At 52.0% G+C, this 13549-nt stretch overlaps 1 protein-coding gene across 2 annotated transcripts; it reads left to right on the top strand.

The window, feature by feature from the left end:
- Positions 1-173: 173 nt before the first annotated feature.
- Positions 174-7456, top strand: PPP1R15B (protein phosphatase 1 regulatory subunit 15B). Of its 2 annotated transcripts, XR_014319002.1 has the most exons (3): positions 174-1717; positions 1991-2112; positions 4503-4639. XR_014319002.1 is itself a non-coding variant. In XM_082778283.1 (2 exons), exons 1-2 carry the CDS (start codon positions 323-325, stop codon positions 4713-4715), a joined length of 1608 nt encoding a protein of 535 aa, XP_082634409.1. In that variant the 5' UTR covers positions 174-322; the 3' UTR covers positions 4716-7456. The 2 variants fall into 2 exon arrangements, 1 of the variants encoding a protein (XP_082634409.1); XM_082778283.1 differs by lacking the exon at positions 1991-2112 and having other exon boundaries at positions 4503-7456.
- The last annotated feature ends 6093 nt before the right edge of the window (positions 7457-13549 follow it).

Genomic DNA, 13549 nt, shown 5'->3' with positions numbered 1-13549 from the left:
GTGCCGCCCAGCGGCTGACGCAATCCCCGCGCGGAGCGGGCGGGCGGTGCCTCCCCCTAACCCCTCCCCCAACGGCAGGGGGCGGGACCTCGCCTCCACCCAATCACCTGCGGCGCCGCTCCTTGACGGACAGCTCCTGCCCTCCGCCCCCGGCGGGGGGGGGGAAGCGCGGAGCCGCGCCGCTCGCGCCCCCGCCGCCATTTTGTAGCGGCCGCCGCCGCCTCCCCGGCCCCGGCCCGGCCCGGGATGGCGCCGGGCCCCAGCGGGGAGCCGCCCTCCGCCGCCCCCGGGCCGCTCTGAGGAGCCTCCCCCTTCCTCCTTCATGGAGCCGAGCGGCCGAGAGCGGGGCAGCCCCATCCCGGGGCGAGCCCGAGCCGCTTCCCTGCTGGGTTTCGCCCCGTTTTGGCCCAAACTGGCGGTGCCCAGCAGCGCGGCCCCCGCCGCCCCGGGGCCGCCTCAGCCCAGCCCGTCCTTCTCGTGGCTGCGCCTCGCCTCACAGCTCCTCTCGCCGCTGCCCTCCCTCCTGCACCGCCTGAGGCCCGGCACGGCCCTCAGCAGCGCCTTGTGCCCGGCCACCGCTGCTCCTCCGCCGCCGGAGCCTCTCCCTTTGCTCCGCCGGGCTGAGGAGAAGGGACACGGAGGAGGAGGAGGAGGAGGTGGTGGTGTGGGGGGGTTGCGCAGCGGGGAGCTTTTTTCCTTCGTTTTGGGCTCCTCCAAGAGCCCCTGGGGCCGGCCGCTGAGCGCTGAGCCCTTGGGGGAGGCCTGGAGGGGCGGCGGGGGCTTGGCCGAGCTGGGGCTGCTCCGCTGCGAGCGCCTCGGGCTCCTCCAGCAGCGCCTCCTCGGCGTGCCCGAGCCCGACCACGGCTACCACAGCCTGGAGGAGGAGCAGCAGCAGCGGGGGGCAGCCGGGGAGCCCTGGAAAAACGAGGAGCAGCAGGCGCCCAAAGGTGCCCCCGGCCCGAAAGGGGAGCTCCAAGGGGAAGGTTTGGGCGGCGAGGAAATCGAGACAAAGATTCGGGTCGCGGCCAGGCCGGCTTGCGCTAATAAGTTGATAGATTATATCCTCGGGGGGACCTCCAGCGGGGAGGAGAGCGCAGGGGATGATGAGGAGGAGGATGATGAGGACTGGGATGACGATGAGGATGATGATGGTGATGATGGGTTTGACAGCGAAGGGCTGCTGTCGGATTCAGACGCCGGGAGCCAGAGCGGGGAAAGGTTGCACCTCTGGAAGTCCTTCTTCAGCCTGGATCCTTACAACCCGCAGAACTTCACGGCCACCATCCAGACGTCTTCCAGCAGCCCAAGGAAGGACATGCACGGCAGGTCTGATGTGGAAGAGGAGGAGGACGAGGAGGAGGAGGAGGATTCTTCATGGGCAGACTCATCCTCGGGCTCTCCTCACCTCAGTTCGGAAGAGCACGACGAGTGGGAGTGCAGCAGCGTGGATGAGGCAGAAAACTTGAAACTTTGGAACTCATTCTGTACCTCAGACGATCCTTATAATCCTTTAAATTTCAAGGCACCCTTCCAAACAGCGGAGAAGAAAGGGAAGCCTGGCTCAAAAGGAACGGAGGGGCCGAGTTTGGGCACTTCGGAGTGTAGTCACTTAACTGTCTGTCGGGTACAGCTGGAAAAACATAACTGTGGGGTCCCAGGCTTGGTGCAGCATGGCATTCTTTTGGGTGAGAAATGTAGAAGTACCACGCGGAAAAAGGTATTATTTTGTTTTTGTTTGGGATCTGCTAAGTGGTATGTGGGTGGGGGAGGTGATTTGCACCAGGATTCCAGCCGCAGATGCTACCCTGTGAGCTTATGCTCTAATTATTTGACTGCAATCAGCGTGCCTCATACGTGATGGGAGGCTTTGTCATTCAGTCACACTGGGCACAGAATTTCTTTACGCTTTGTTTCTAGGCTGGAAGTTAAGTTTCTTTTTAAAACATAGTTTTCATTTGTGTTTGCGTTCTAACGTGTCTTCCATCATCAGGCGAGCAGCTGAGACCTGCGATCTAAGTTTTGCCCATGGAAAGCAGCCTTTTCTGTTGTGAATCACGTTGATAAAGTATTTCAGGGCTTGTGTGTGCACAGTGTAACTGAGACTGAAGTGTGGTAAGTACCTAGGAGTGTGGCAAGCCTGCTGTTTGAGTTCTAGGCAGCAAAAGTCTTTGGGAGAAGGAGAGACTCTTCAGTTGTGGGTTAGCACATGCTGCAGTAAGCTGTTAAAACTTTCAGAAGAAGTGCTTTAATGCTCCTAATTCCGTTTAAGGGTTATAACTCTCATTTAAGAGTTATAATTCAGCAGTCTTTAGTTCCATGACATCCTTTTTTATCAGCTTTTGAATGTAAGCTAGAGGTGCTAGGATTCAGGTGAATATATTTCCCCTTTACAAGGTTTTGTGATGCTACAGTTGGACACGACTGTAGACACGAGGCGTTCCTCTGAGTCTTGCCTGACACTTCATACCTTTGTGTCAGTAACAGCCTGTGATGCCAAGTCCTGGGATAATGCCCTGGTGTAACAAGACAGCAACAAAGACAAGGTGTGTCCTGCTTTCTGTGCCGTTCTTACAGCACAGATTTTGCCTCCTCGAGAGCCTGGTTTGGGTTTCACTTCATACCTGCTCTTGCTGGGGCAGCTGGCAGTGACAAACTTAGGTGGTTAACGCAGGACAAACCTCTGCTTTGCCACCTAAATGGAGAACAGCTTTTGCAAGAGGACCTTTGTACCTGACAGCACGTGTCTGAAATGCTGTCGCACTGGTGAGCCCGGCTGTAAGTTCCTGCTGTCATGCCCTAAAATCTCGTTGCGTGGCAGATGTGTACACTTAACAGCACTTCTTGACTGCAGTAATAATTTTTTTGACTAATTTACTGAGTCTGTGTGATGTAGCAACACGGGGAAAGACCGGTGATCTAGATGCAATATTTACTTCAGTGCGTGTACAAAACCCAGTAATTGTGCCCAAGGGTATCTCAGACTGATGTAAAAAGGCTGAAAGGTGGAAACTCGCTAAGGGACAGGCTGATGTAACAGCGCCGGGTGCCTGAGGGCAGGTACCTCGTTAGCCCTGCCAGCAAAAGGAGGGTAGAGGTCACTGAGCAGTGACCAGTGCCTGCCCAGGAAACCTCGCAGCCCTTTGCCCTGCACTGGGCTGTTTCCTCTGTGGCATCGTGCAAACAGCAGCAGCGTTCGTGTTTGTACAGCCCTAAAGCCTGGGAGTGTTCGTGTCGCTTGTGGGATGTGTTTGTACCCATCAGATGTGTTCCCAGGGCACGTGGGGGCTGATGGCCACGCTTCCCAGACCGCTCCAAGTAATTTGGGGTGGCTGCACTGCAGCTGGGTGACCTCAGGGGCTCGCTTTCAGCACGGTCCCTTGGGGCTTTGTGTCTTCTGGTGGGTATTCCTGTAGGACACCCCTCCTCTACCTCTCACCTTCGTGCTTTCTGTGAGGGGTAGAAGGTGGCAGTACCACACAAAGCCATCTCCTCCTACGCTTCTCATTGTGCTGACACGAACGGGGTGTGAAACTGTGGGTTTCTGTGAATAAAGTGCAGGAATAGAGCAGCACGGGTTTGCTGCCTCCACAGATTCCTTCCTGCTCTTCCTGCTGCAAATTAGAGTGTGCTGCTAGAACTACAGCAGTTGCCTTGTCTTGAAGAATTGGTCCTAGCCTGAGAGTCAAGGGACTTCGACAGCTAGTTTGACCTTTGGTTTTAAGCCTTTTATATAGCTAAATAAAAAGCAACGCCTAATTCTGTAGGCATCTGAACTAGTTTCTCTTTCACTTATTTCTTGATAAGAGATTTGTATCTTTATTTAGCAATCAGCTAAGTGCTGTTGACTTTAGACCCTGACCCTGTGAGGTTTTTTCACTTTCTTAAGAATGAAGAGTGGAAAAAATTGGCCTTCAGTTTGAAGTGCCCCGACTGACTTCATTTCCTTCCGTGAGCTTACAACTGATACCAGCGCTGAGCAGATGAGTTTGTTCCAGTCACACGGAGATGAGTGTTGGTTCCTTAAATGCAGCGTAGTAAAATGCCTTATCAGGCACTCAAGTTGACTCACATGATTACTCATTCCACAGAACAATGGCTCTGGCTTTTTATATGATGCACTAATCAGAAACTGGTTGGTACCATCCGCTCTGAAATGAGTGTTCTGGTACATCCTCCGGAGTAACGTGCTGAAACTGCGTCTGTGAGAGGTTAAAATGGTGCTGGGGGGCTGTTACCTCCCAGGGAGCGTTGGGTGCTCTGCTCTCAGCCCCTGTTCAGGGACTGCTTTGGGTGGAGGGAGAAGTCAGCGGCTGCACGTGAGGTTGCTTTTAAACCTGAGAGGTGAAATATGCTCCTGCCTAGCTGGTGCAGGCCTAGCATGAGCTGGTAGCCCACCTGAGGGTTTGCTGGTATTTCAGACAACTTTTATTTTTAAATAATTGTATGCACAGGTGAGGTTTACGCTCCTTTTGTGTATTTGGCTAACGACTTGTCTTTTCCAGGTAACCTTCCTTGAAAAAGTTACCGAGTATTACGTCAGCAGCGAGGAGGATCGGAAAGGACCCTGGGAAGAGCTTGCCCGAGATGGCTGCAGGTTCCAGAAACGTATCCAAGAAACAGAAGAAGCCATAGGGTACTGCTTCACCACAGAGCATAGACAGAGAGTCCTGAATAGACTCCGAGAAACCTGCTCCAAGGGGGTTGAGCCCTTCTAGCACCTTAAAAGGACCTGGTAGTTGGGTGTGACCCAGAGCACTCACAAAGATCTTCAAGAAGTGGCAGCTGCGTGTGCTTTTTTTTTTGAAATGGGGAGAAAAGTGGGATTCTAATGCTTTTTCCCAGTTTAATATTCAGCCAACGAATATACCTGTGTGTATCCCGTTTTTGACATCCAAACAGAACCTTTCGAGTATCAGCAAGGGTGAGGGCGGTATAATTGCATTCCTCTTCGGTACCATTTGAGAAACGGACTGCTTTAGGTTAAATCCATTCCAAAAATGCCTTGTCTGCCGTACGTTGAGAAGTGGTGGCTATTCAGTTGGAATTTTGCACTTTGAAAAAGCAAACATATTTTGAAGGAAATATTTATGGAGCTCAGAACCTAGCTATTGCAGTTTTGATTTAAAGTTTCTAAAGGCATGTGCTATTTGTTTGTGGTTCTCCATTTTCTCTAACCTACACAAAAGTCTCCGATTTTGTTAGCTCATGTTAACTTTACTGCGTGAAGCAGAGGCTTTTTTTTTTTTGCTTCCTTTTTAAGGTCCCAGTTTTGCGTGTAGTCTAATTGTTTGAGTGTTGATGTAACGCTTTCACGTCTAAATATTTCAGTCTAGCACACTGGGGGATTCAGGGGAACTCTGGTGCACTCTAAGCCCTTTGGTTTGTCTTTATTTAAGTAATACCTTTGCCCAGTACTGTTCCAAAGGGTGTTGGCTGCTTGTGCACCAAGCTGCTTTGCTTTCAGGGCAGTGAAAGGCCTCGTCCTGATCAATAATTGAAGCTTCAAGGTACATATCAAAGCTGTGGCTGATGGTCAGAATTGATAGCTGCACCTGTGGAACCAGGCCCTAGGTCTTTAGGTAATCTCAGAGCAACTTCACCCTAATTGCTTCTGCTTCCTGATTGAAGTGGAGTGTGCTTTGTATTTCTTTTATCGGTGCGTGTAAGGAGAATTATCTTTCTGGAAATCTAAGACTACAGAGTGCTGTGTTCTTTACCAGAAGCCAGTATTAATACCTCTCTGCGTCCGCACTTTTGTTCGTTTGGTACCAAAATAACATTTCACGTGTGGCATCTGAAAGTTGAGGTCCTCAGTGGAAGGAAAACACTCCTTATTTGTGTTTGTAACTTAAAATGTTTAATTGTTTCAGTCAAAATAAAAGAGCAGCACAGTTTGGATATGCATGTGGACCTGGGAGATGATGTATGGCTGTAACCCAAGCAGGAATGAGGTCATGCAATGGAATAAATACCAGTCAGATCTAAAGAATTTGTATCTGTTTGCAAAAAATAGTGTGGGGAAATGATTTGCTATTTTGTTCATTCAGCTGACTAGGAGTGCCTCCGTTTTTGTAAGGAAGAGACCTAGAAACACTTGAGATTTGTCGTCTCATTATTCAAATTTGAATTCAAAAGGAGTTATGGATACATGGAGAAAAGAGCTTCACAGAGCTTTACAGAATTTTTTGCTTCATCTTGCTGTGCTTCTGGCGATTTTAATTGTCTTAAATTTCAGAGCTGTGGGGTTTACTCTTTATGGAAAAAGTTTTTATTCTTTGGATTTAAAAATTACCTTTCTCTGCCACGTGCTAGAAGTGTTAATTACGAAATTAAGAGAGTTAACTATGATTTATACCAGAGTTGTCACATAAAATACAGCTGAAACTTGGGCAGCCTTATGGATTGGCTAATTGAAAGCCGTGCAACAATGTTATTTTAATCCCTGTGGAATAAAAAAACCAACACATTCTTTTCTAAAAAAGATTATTCTAGTTGTGAAATCGTAAGTCATGCCCTTGAATCTTATGGATTAGCTTTCAGTTTTTAGGAGTTGATTTTCCTGTATCATATTTGATAACAGGTGTTCTGCTGTTTTGTTTAGGGAAAAGCACGCGGGATGATTAATGTGTTAGAATTGGAGAAAACTTGTTGACATATGGTCCTAGCGTGACTGATAAGGAAAAATGCTGTTCCTTGCTCCTGGTAAAATATACGAGAGCTTTTTTCCATGACACTCCTAGTTTATTTGGTCTTGTAAAGCTTGCTGCTGCTTCCATTACTCTGGCGAACTTGGTGTAGGGGTGTTCATAAAAACCTCCAGGGTGATGTGAATTAACACCTGCAAACACCGAGCAGCTTTGTGCAGAGGCTTGGGAAAGGCTACAGCTGGAAATGAACAGAACTGACAAATTATCTACAAGCTAGGCTGAAAACTGTTCCTTCCAAAAGTCCTTCTGATATCTGAGATTATTTTTTTCAACCTGCAGTGTATGAAGCACTCTGTTCTAAAACTGCTGGTTCTCAGAGAAACGTGCCTGCTCGGGTAAGTTTTTTTTTGGTTTTTTTTTTTCCCTCCTCTCAAACCTCATACTTTCAGAGTATCCAGTGGTGGTAGGAAGTTATTCTAACACTAAATTCATGAGCAAGCTCATTATTTTTTGTCACCATCTTCCCTATACCATACTTTAAAGGTGTCTTACAGGATGTGTACACGTGCGTTTGGAGTGAAACATAAAAAAATAATACTTGTTGAACTTTAAATCAAAACTGTAATTATCAGATTTTATTTTTGTATAATTTAGAGAAAGTTAGAAAACCTTCAGCATTGGCTTTATACAGATTTTAATTGATTTGTGTCGAGTTTGTTGGGTTTTTTATACCTAAAGTTATATTTCTGTACATAACAAAACTATTCAGAACTAATCTGTAAATTGTAATAAAGATATTTGCAAGATAACGCTGCGCTGTGCTTTTATTTGAAGGAGCTGATGGGAGATGTCGTGAAACTGTGCCAAAGCCCAACTCGTGCCTGTATATTTCGCTTTGAGAACGTTAAATGCTTCGTCAGAATTGGTGTTACAGAGGTGGTGGTAATTTGGGAGCAGGCTGTAAGGTCTGAACCAGTAACTGCATGAGTGTAAGGGCTCCTGTACTGCTGGAGCTTCTAAACTGACCCAAAATGTGCAATTCCTCGTGATTCACGTTGGGTCTTGGCTTGGTGTGAGCGGGGATGGTAACATTTTATTGCTCCAAGTGACAACAAATACCATAGATTTGCTTTCCTTACTGGTTAGCACAACTGTTCAACCATGATTACTGCATGGTTTTGAAGGTTTTTCCTTGTTTTTTTTTTTTTTTTTTTTCCTGAAGCACTTCCAAGTTTCTGCACTGAAATAAATCCGAGGTGTCACCTTGTGAGTAGAAGTGACCTGAGGGTGCCGAACACCTGATCCTTCTTTAATTAGAAGAGCCCAAACACTTCTGTGTTTTGCTGCCTGGTGTTGGACGTTCGCACAGTGAATCATTTACTCCCTTGTGTTGCAATGAACTGAGAATAAAGCGTTTTTGAGGAGCTCAGGGTAGGTGAGAGTGTAGGAAGGTGGCATTACCTGCCTTAGCTGCTTTTAAAGAAGGACCTCACTTCGTGTAAACCAGGATCTGTCACTCCACGCTTTTAGGCCAGGGAATTGGTTGGGATAAGTGGGCATTTTCACCACGAGAAATAAAAACTTCCTGGGACGTGACGCTGATCAGGCTGGGTGGGAGGATTTTGGCCGGAGCCACTGCTGATGAACATCCTCCTGGTGACGTCCTGGTGGCTGCGCTCCTCACGGCACGGGAATGTCTGGAATGAGTTGAAGGGCCCGGGGTTGGTCACACCTCTTTCGAGCAGTGTTTTAGGGTGAGAACTCCCAACTTGCTGCCTGCTTCGTTTATGCCTTGAGGAAAAGTGACGCTTAGAGCTACTTCTGGAATAACACGAGGTGCTGTGGGTTCTGTCTTGCAGCACAAACCATCTTTCACCATGCTGCATCTTTTGCAGGCACCTCTAGAATCACCCCAGCCCTGTATTTATTTCTGGAACAGCATCAGGGTACAAAACTGCTGAGCTAAACAAGGAAAAACATTTTGGGAGCTGCACGGAGTCCTCAGGAATCCCACACTCGCTCGTTGAATATAATGAGCAAACCTACGTAATTACTGGGAGCTACAGCAGTTTGCTAAAGTCGCGTTCACCTGTTCTGCTGGCTCTAAAATCTGCCTTAAATGAGCATTGTAATTTCCTTTTATTCGGCGTGATGGCTTAAAGAAATGCAGTTAGTGTGCTAAATGAAGGCTTCCGTGGATCTGGCAGTGCATCAAGATGCCATCTGGATCGCAGAAATCCTGCTGGGGTTTCTTTATCAGCGCTGAAGTCTGCACTTGGAGTTTAGCTGACAATTCATCTGCGTTAGCGTGGAGCTGCTCTTGCTCTGGGAGCTGTATCTGCTCCGTGGGACTTGAGAACTTGTTTGTCAGCAAAGCACGCGGGGAGTAAATAAGCTGCTATTTTGGTAGTCGGCAGTGACTGCATCCACCGAAATGTCATTTGCAAATTAATACAGCTGCAGAGCTGGTTGGGTCCCACAAAAGCAGGTTTCTTCCGAAACTTAGAGGCAGGATGAGGACCGTGGAGGGGTTGTGAATCACGCTGTGACTGCGATGCCAGGGAAAGCCCAGCTCTCCTCAGCTGCACGGCCACGAGCTGACGGACCGTGACTCCGATACAACCCAGGGTCTGGTCTCTGTATGGTGTGGGCGAAACATCCTGTGAAAAACGTGCGTTAGTCTCGTGGCTTTGAGGTATTAGAGGCCATTAGGAGCAGGCATCCATCTGCCCCTGCTGCTCCTGCTCCAGCCTGGGAGCAATAAAAACATTTGCTGCTTTGTGTCGCCCTTCCAGCTGTACAAGCACATCGCACAGGCGCTGCTTTCCCTGCCTGCTCTCAGGGTGGCACGCAGCGCTTTGCTAGGTGTTGGACACGTCTTCCATTTTTCTGCTTTCGATCGGTAGGTGCTGCTTTTAGCAAAAGAAAAACAAAAAAAGACACAAACCGATGTAGAAATGTGCTGCTCGGTGTAGGCAGCTCTGCTCTGACAGGCTGGATGGGAAGCTTTGGGGTGAGAAAGAATAAGAAAGGAGGTCTTTATCAGCACGGCTTCCTGCTTCAAGATGCAAACTGGGTTTTGTGCTGGCTCCCCAGCTCTAAAACAAAGCCGTTGAGGACCAGTTCCTGCTGTTTTGCAGTCTGAACAGCTCCGGGTGGCACTATTTTAAGCTGAATCCCAAAGCCTGCTTTCAGAGAAGGGAGCTGCCACGAAAAATAGCCGATGCATACGCAGCAGCAGGAGGAAAAGAGGACTTTGATGCTCCGTGCGTCTGGGGAGGTTTGTGGAATAGGATGAGCGTGTTTAAAATCACCCCGGCCCAGCTGTGGGGTGGCCCTGTGTGAGCTTGTCTGCACCCTGCGGGCAGTGCTGGCCAGCTTGCCTCCCCCTGGCACCTCCTCGGGCAGAAACCAGCTCCAGCCTCGAAGCTTTTTGCATGCAGGGAGCAGCCTTCGGCCGAGAGCAGCTGGGACCAGGTCCCAGGAAGGGACAAAGCCACGGCAGGGGGCTCAGCGCGGCTGCGTTCAGCACCTTTCCCCCTCCCTGGGCACGCACCAGGCTGCTTGTTTTAAGCTCGCTGCTTCGGGTTGCGTTTCAGCCAAGATAATTCAGACCAGATCTGAGGTTGAGGCTTCTGGCGAGGGGGAAGCACGAGCAGATTAAAGAGGTTTCACTTTCACTGGGGGTGTTTCGCTGGCCCCTTTCCATGCCTCCTCCAGCGCAGGCTGGTGGGAGCTGCGGCAACAAGCCTTACAGCAGCTCGGAGGGCCTGGGGTAGGTCTGGGAGCTGCTGCTTGCCGTGCCCGATGTTAAATGTTTCGCTCAGAGTGGCTGCAAGAGGCTGTTAAACATCTGCTTGCAATCTCGCCGTCTGGGCTCCGTCACGCCAGCCGGGCATGACCCGCCGAGCTGCACCCAGGAGCGCTCCCAGCAACGGCGTTTGCCGGCCCCGTTGATCAAATCAGGAGCACTTTGCAGCCAGGCAGAAGGAGCACGAAGCCATTAGCCTCTCTGCTCCACTGCTCCCTCCTGCTTGAGAGGGTTCCTGGCTTCCCCACGGCAGCTGGGAGCACCAAGAGCACAAGAGCTCATGGGCGCACGGCGAGGTGGCTCCGGCGAGATGGTGCCCGTGTCCTCAGCCTGGCTCTGCACGATCTTGAAGCAATTAGCTGAGCGCCGTGTAATGAGGCGCTGGGAGAGGGCAGATGAGGATCCAGGGGATGGGCTGCAGCGGTTCCTTGGCCAAGGCTGCGGCGTGGGTGAGCTGGGGAGGGAGCAGCGCTCGCAGCTCCGGCAGCGCTGCTGCCCTGCGCTGCTGCGGCTGCGTTTCTGGAAGGAGCTGGAGAAAAGCTCCTGTCCAGGAGGTGGTGCCAGAACCGTACCGCAGCACCCGCAGCCCCGGCACGCCGCCCTCGGCTCTCACCCACCGCCTCACCTCTCGGCAGGGCAGGGCGCGAAGGTGAGCGTGGTGCCACAAGCCACCGGTGCCACCAGCCCTTCCTGAGCCAGCCCTTTCTTCGCAGAACCGCCCGGCTTCGCGGCATTCCTCGCCTCTGACTTGCGAGGGCTCCACGCAGGAAACTTCCCCAGCCTTCATTTATCTTCCCCCACGAGGGCAAGTCGCCCTCAGCGAGCGTGGAGCTGGGTGTCAGACCGCAGCTCACGCCAGACGGCCTCTGAAGCAACAATTAAGCCCCGGCGGTGCCGGTGTCACCTCATTGCTCACCCAGCACGGCCCTTTTCCGCGTGCTTTGCTTCCCTTTTGCTTTTGTTCTCCCCGTCACCCCTGCCACCGGGGCTTGAAGAGAAGGCTCGGTGCCCGGCACGTAGCAGGAGGTGTCCGCCGGTGGCTGCTCCCCAGGGATGGGCAAGCGAGGTCCTTGCACCCAAAGCAGCATCACCCAAAGCAGCATCACCCCAAAGCTCACCCAGAGCTCCTGGGCTTTTCAGGAGCCGTCTCCTGCAGAGGACTGATGCTGCAGCAAGGAAATCCGCAGGGCTCTCGTCCCCATCTCCTCCATAGGCCTGGTCCCAGTGCAAATCCCTTTGGGCACTGGTGTGCGGGGCTACGGAGGTGGTGAATGTGGGATTTGGCTCTTGGGATGGTCCCGCAGGAGACTGGGAATTCCCTGCTGAAGGATGGATGTGGTGCACGGGGCAGAGGTGGCGGTGCCTGGCTCTGGGGGGGACCTCTGGAAACATAAGAAATGAGCATTTTTCCCAAAGAAAACCTCGGTGTGCGTCTGCTTGCTCCTAACCCGTGCGGTAACGAACGAGGCGCTTTTAAAAGGGTTTAAAACCAAATGAAAACAACAAGCCCTGCTGGTATTTCCCCTTTGAATTTCCATTGGATTAAGTTATAACGAAATGGGGAAAAGTTCTCCTGTGGAAAACAATAAAAGCTGATTTATTTACCTGGCAGAACAGAGCTGGGAGCTGCTCGGGATTCTTGGCTGAAGGTCCAGCACAGCCCTCCAGCAGCCTCACGGCGCTCACCCCTGGGCTCGAGCAGCTCCTGCTCGCTTCTAGCTTCTGATTTCCTACAGCAGTCCTGCTGGGACGAGCCCACAACTGCCCCAAACGACCCCAAAATAAACAAGGGGGACCCTGGTGGTACCCATGGCCAGGGAAACGCATCCCTCCCTGGGGGTTATGGAGAAGGAAGGAAATCTTTGAGGATCTTTGAGCTTAGCTAGCAGGGACCCTGGCCACGCATCCCCTCGAGGGGCGTGCGAGGGGACGTTGCAGTAATCGGGGGGGGGGGATTTCACCCTGGGCTTGGTGTTAAGCACCGTGTCCTAAAAGCTCTTAGCCCCACAGCTGCAGAGCAAGCCTCTTTGGGTCTGCTGCTGCTCACGTTTCTGTTCCGTGACTGTAGGAACGAGCGGGCACCGGCTTTGGAAGCTCTTGGTCCTGAAACTGCGATGGAGAGAGCTCCGGGCAGCCTCGGTGGCTCTGCAGCAGTGGCAGGAGCCGTGCGCGGAGCTGCTGGGGGCTGCAGGCCACTGCAACGACTGCGCCGAGCACTAATCCCCTGTGAGTCAGGTCGGAGGCTCCTCTGAGTCAACGAAACTGCGGCAAGTGGCCGCTGGGATGGGCTGGCTGGGAGGGAGCTTTGCTTTCAGGAGCGCCCTCGTCATCCCCAGAGCCTCCCCGAGAGCTGGGATGGGATTAGGGCAGTTTAGGGACCAACCTCTCGCCGCGTTTTGACCTCGTGGAACTGTTCCTGCCTTGAGCCAGCTTGGGCCATCTCCCAGCACAGGGCTGACGATGGCTTCCCCTGTAATAAAAAAACAAAACAAAAACAAAAACCATGATGGGAACAGTTTAACAATTTCACGTGGCAGCGTGGTCCCAGGGGCCGGGCTGCCCTGCGGTGACGCAGCAGCGCACCGAGCCAGCACAAAACCCCAGCTGCATTTTGGCTCCCCCGGGGCCACGCCGTGACCCCCCCTGATCTCAGGGCACATCGTGGTGCCAGAGCCCGTGGAGCTGCCCCGTGGGCTCTGCGGGGCCGGGGCAGCCGATGGGGCCGTGATAAGGGCGGTGACGCCCCGACCTCGCTCGCGTGGCCGTGGGCTACGGGGGCGGGCGCGGCGCAACGCTATCCCCGGGGCTCAGCCCCAATTCGGGCAAGAAGCCCAATCCTGCAACAAGGCAGCGTGTAGCTGTCGTGGTGCTTTGCACCCCGGTGTTTCTCCCATGAAATGGAGCCTGTCCCGGTGAAATGATGCTGGGGACAGGGGCAGCATCCCCTGCCGTGCCGTGGTCCCGTTGCTCTCCCAGTGGGCTCGCCGGGCGCATTTTTCTCACCCAGGTATTCAAAGAATTACGTGAAAATCCTTCCCAAGGCTTTGGGTGATGTGGTTTCCCAAATCCTGGCAGGGAACAGCTCTGAAGT

Source organism: Aythya marila (assembly GCF_965140915.1).
Source record: "Aythya marila genome assembly, chromosome: 24".
Lineage (NCBI taxonomy): Eukaryota > Metazoa > Chordata > Aves > Anseriformes > Anatidae > Aythya > Aythya marila.
This window is presented reverse-complemented; position numbering and strand designations above follow the sequence as displayed.

What these genes read in the sequence shown, in the direction of transcription:
- PPP1R15B (XM_082778283.1), top strand. Translation starts at nt 323, where the DNA reads ATGGAGCCGAGCGGCCGAGAGCGGGGCAGCCCCATCCCGGGGCGAGCC. An exon ending in GAAGTACCACGCGGAAAAAG is followed by an intron (nt 1,718 to 4,502) that starts GTATTATTTTGT and finishes TGTCTTTTCCAG; the next exon opens with GTAACCTTCCTTGAAAAAGT.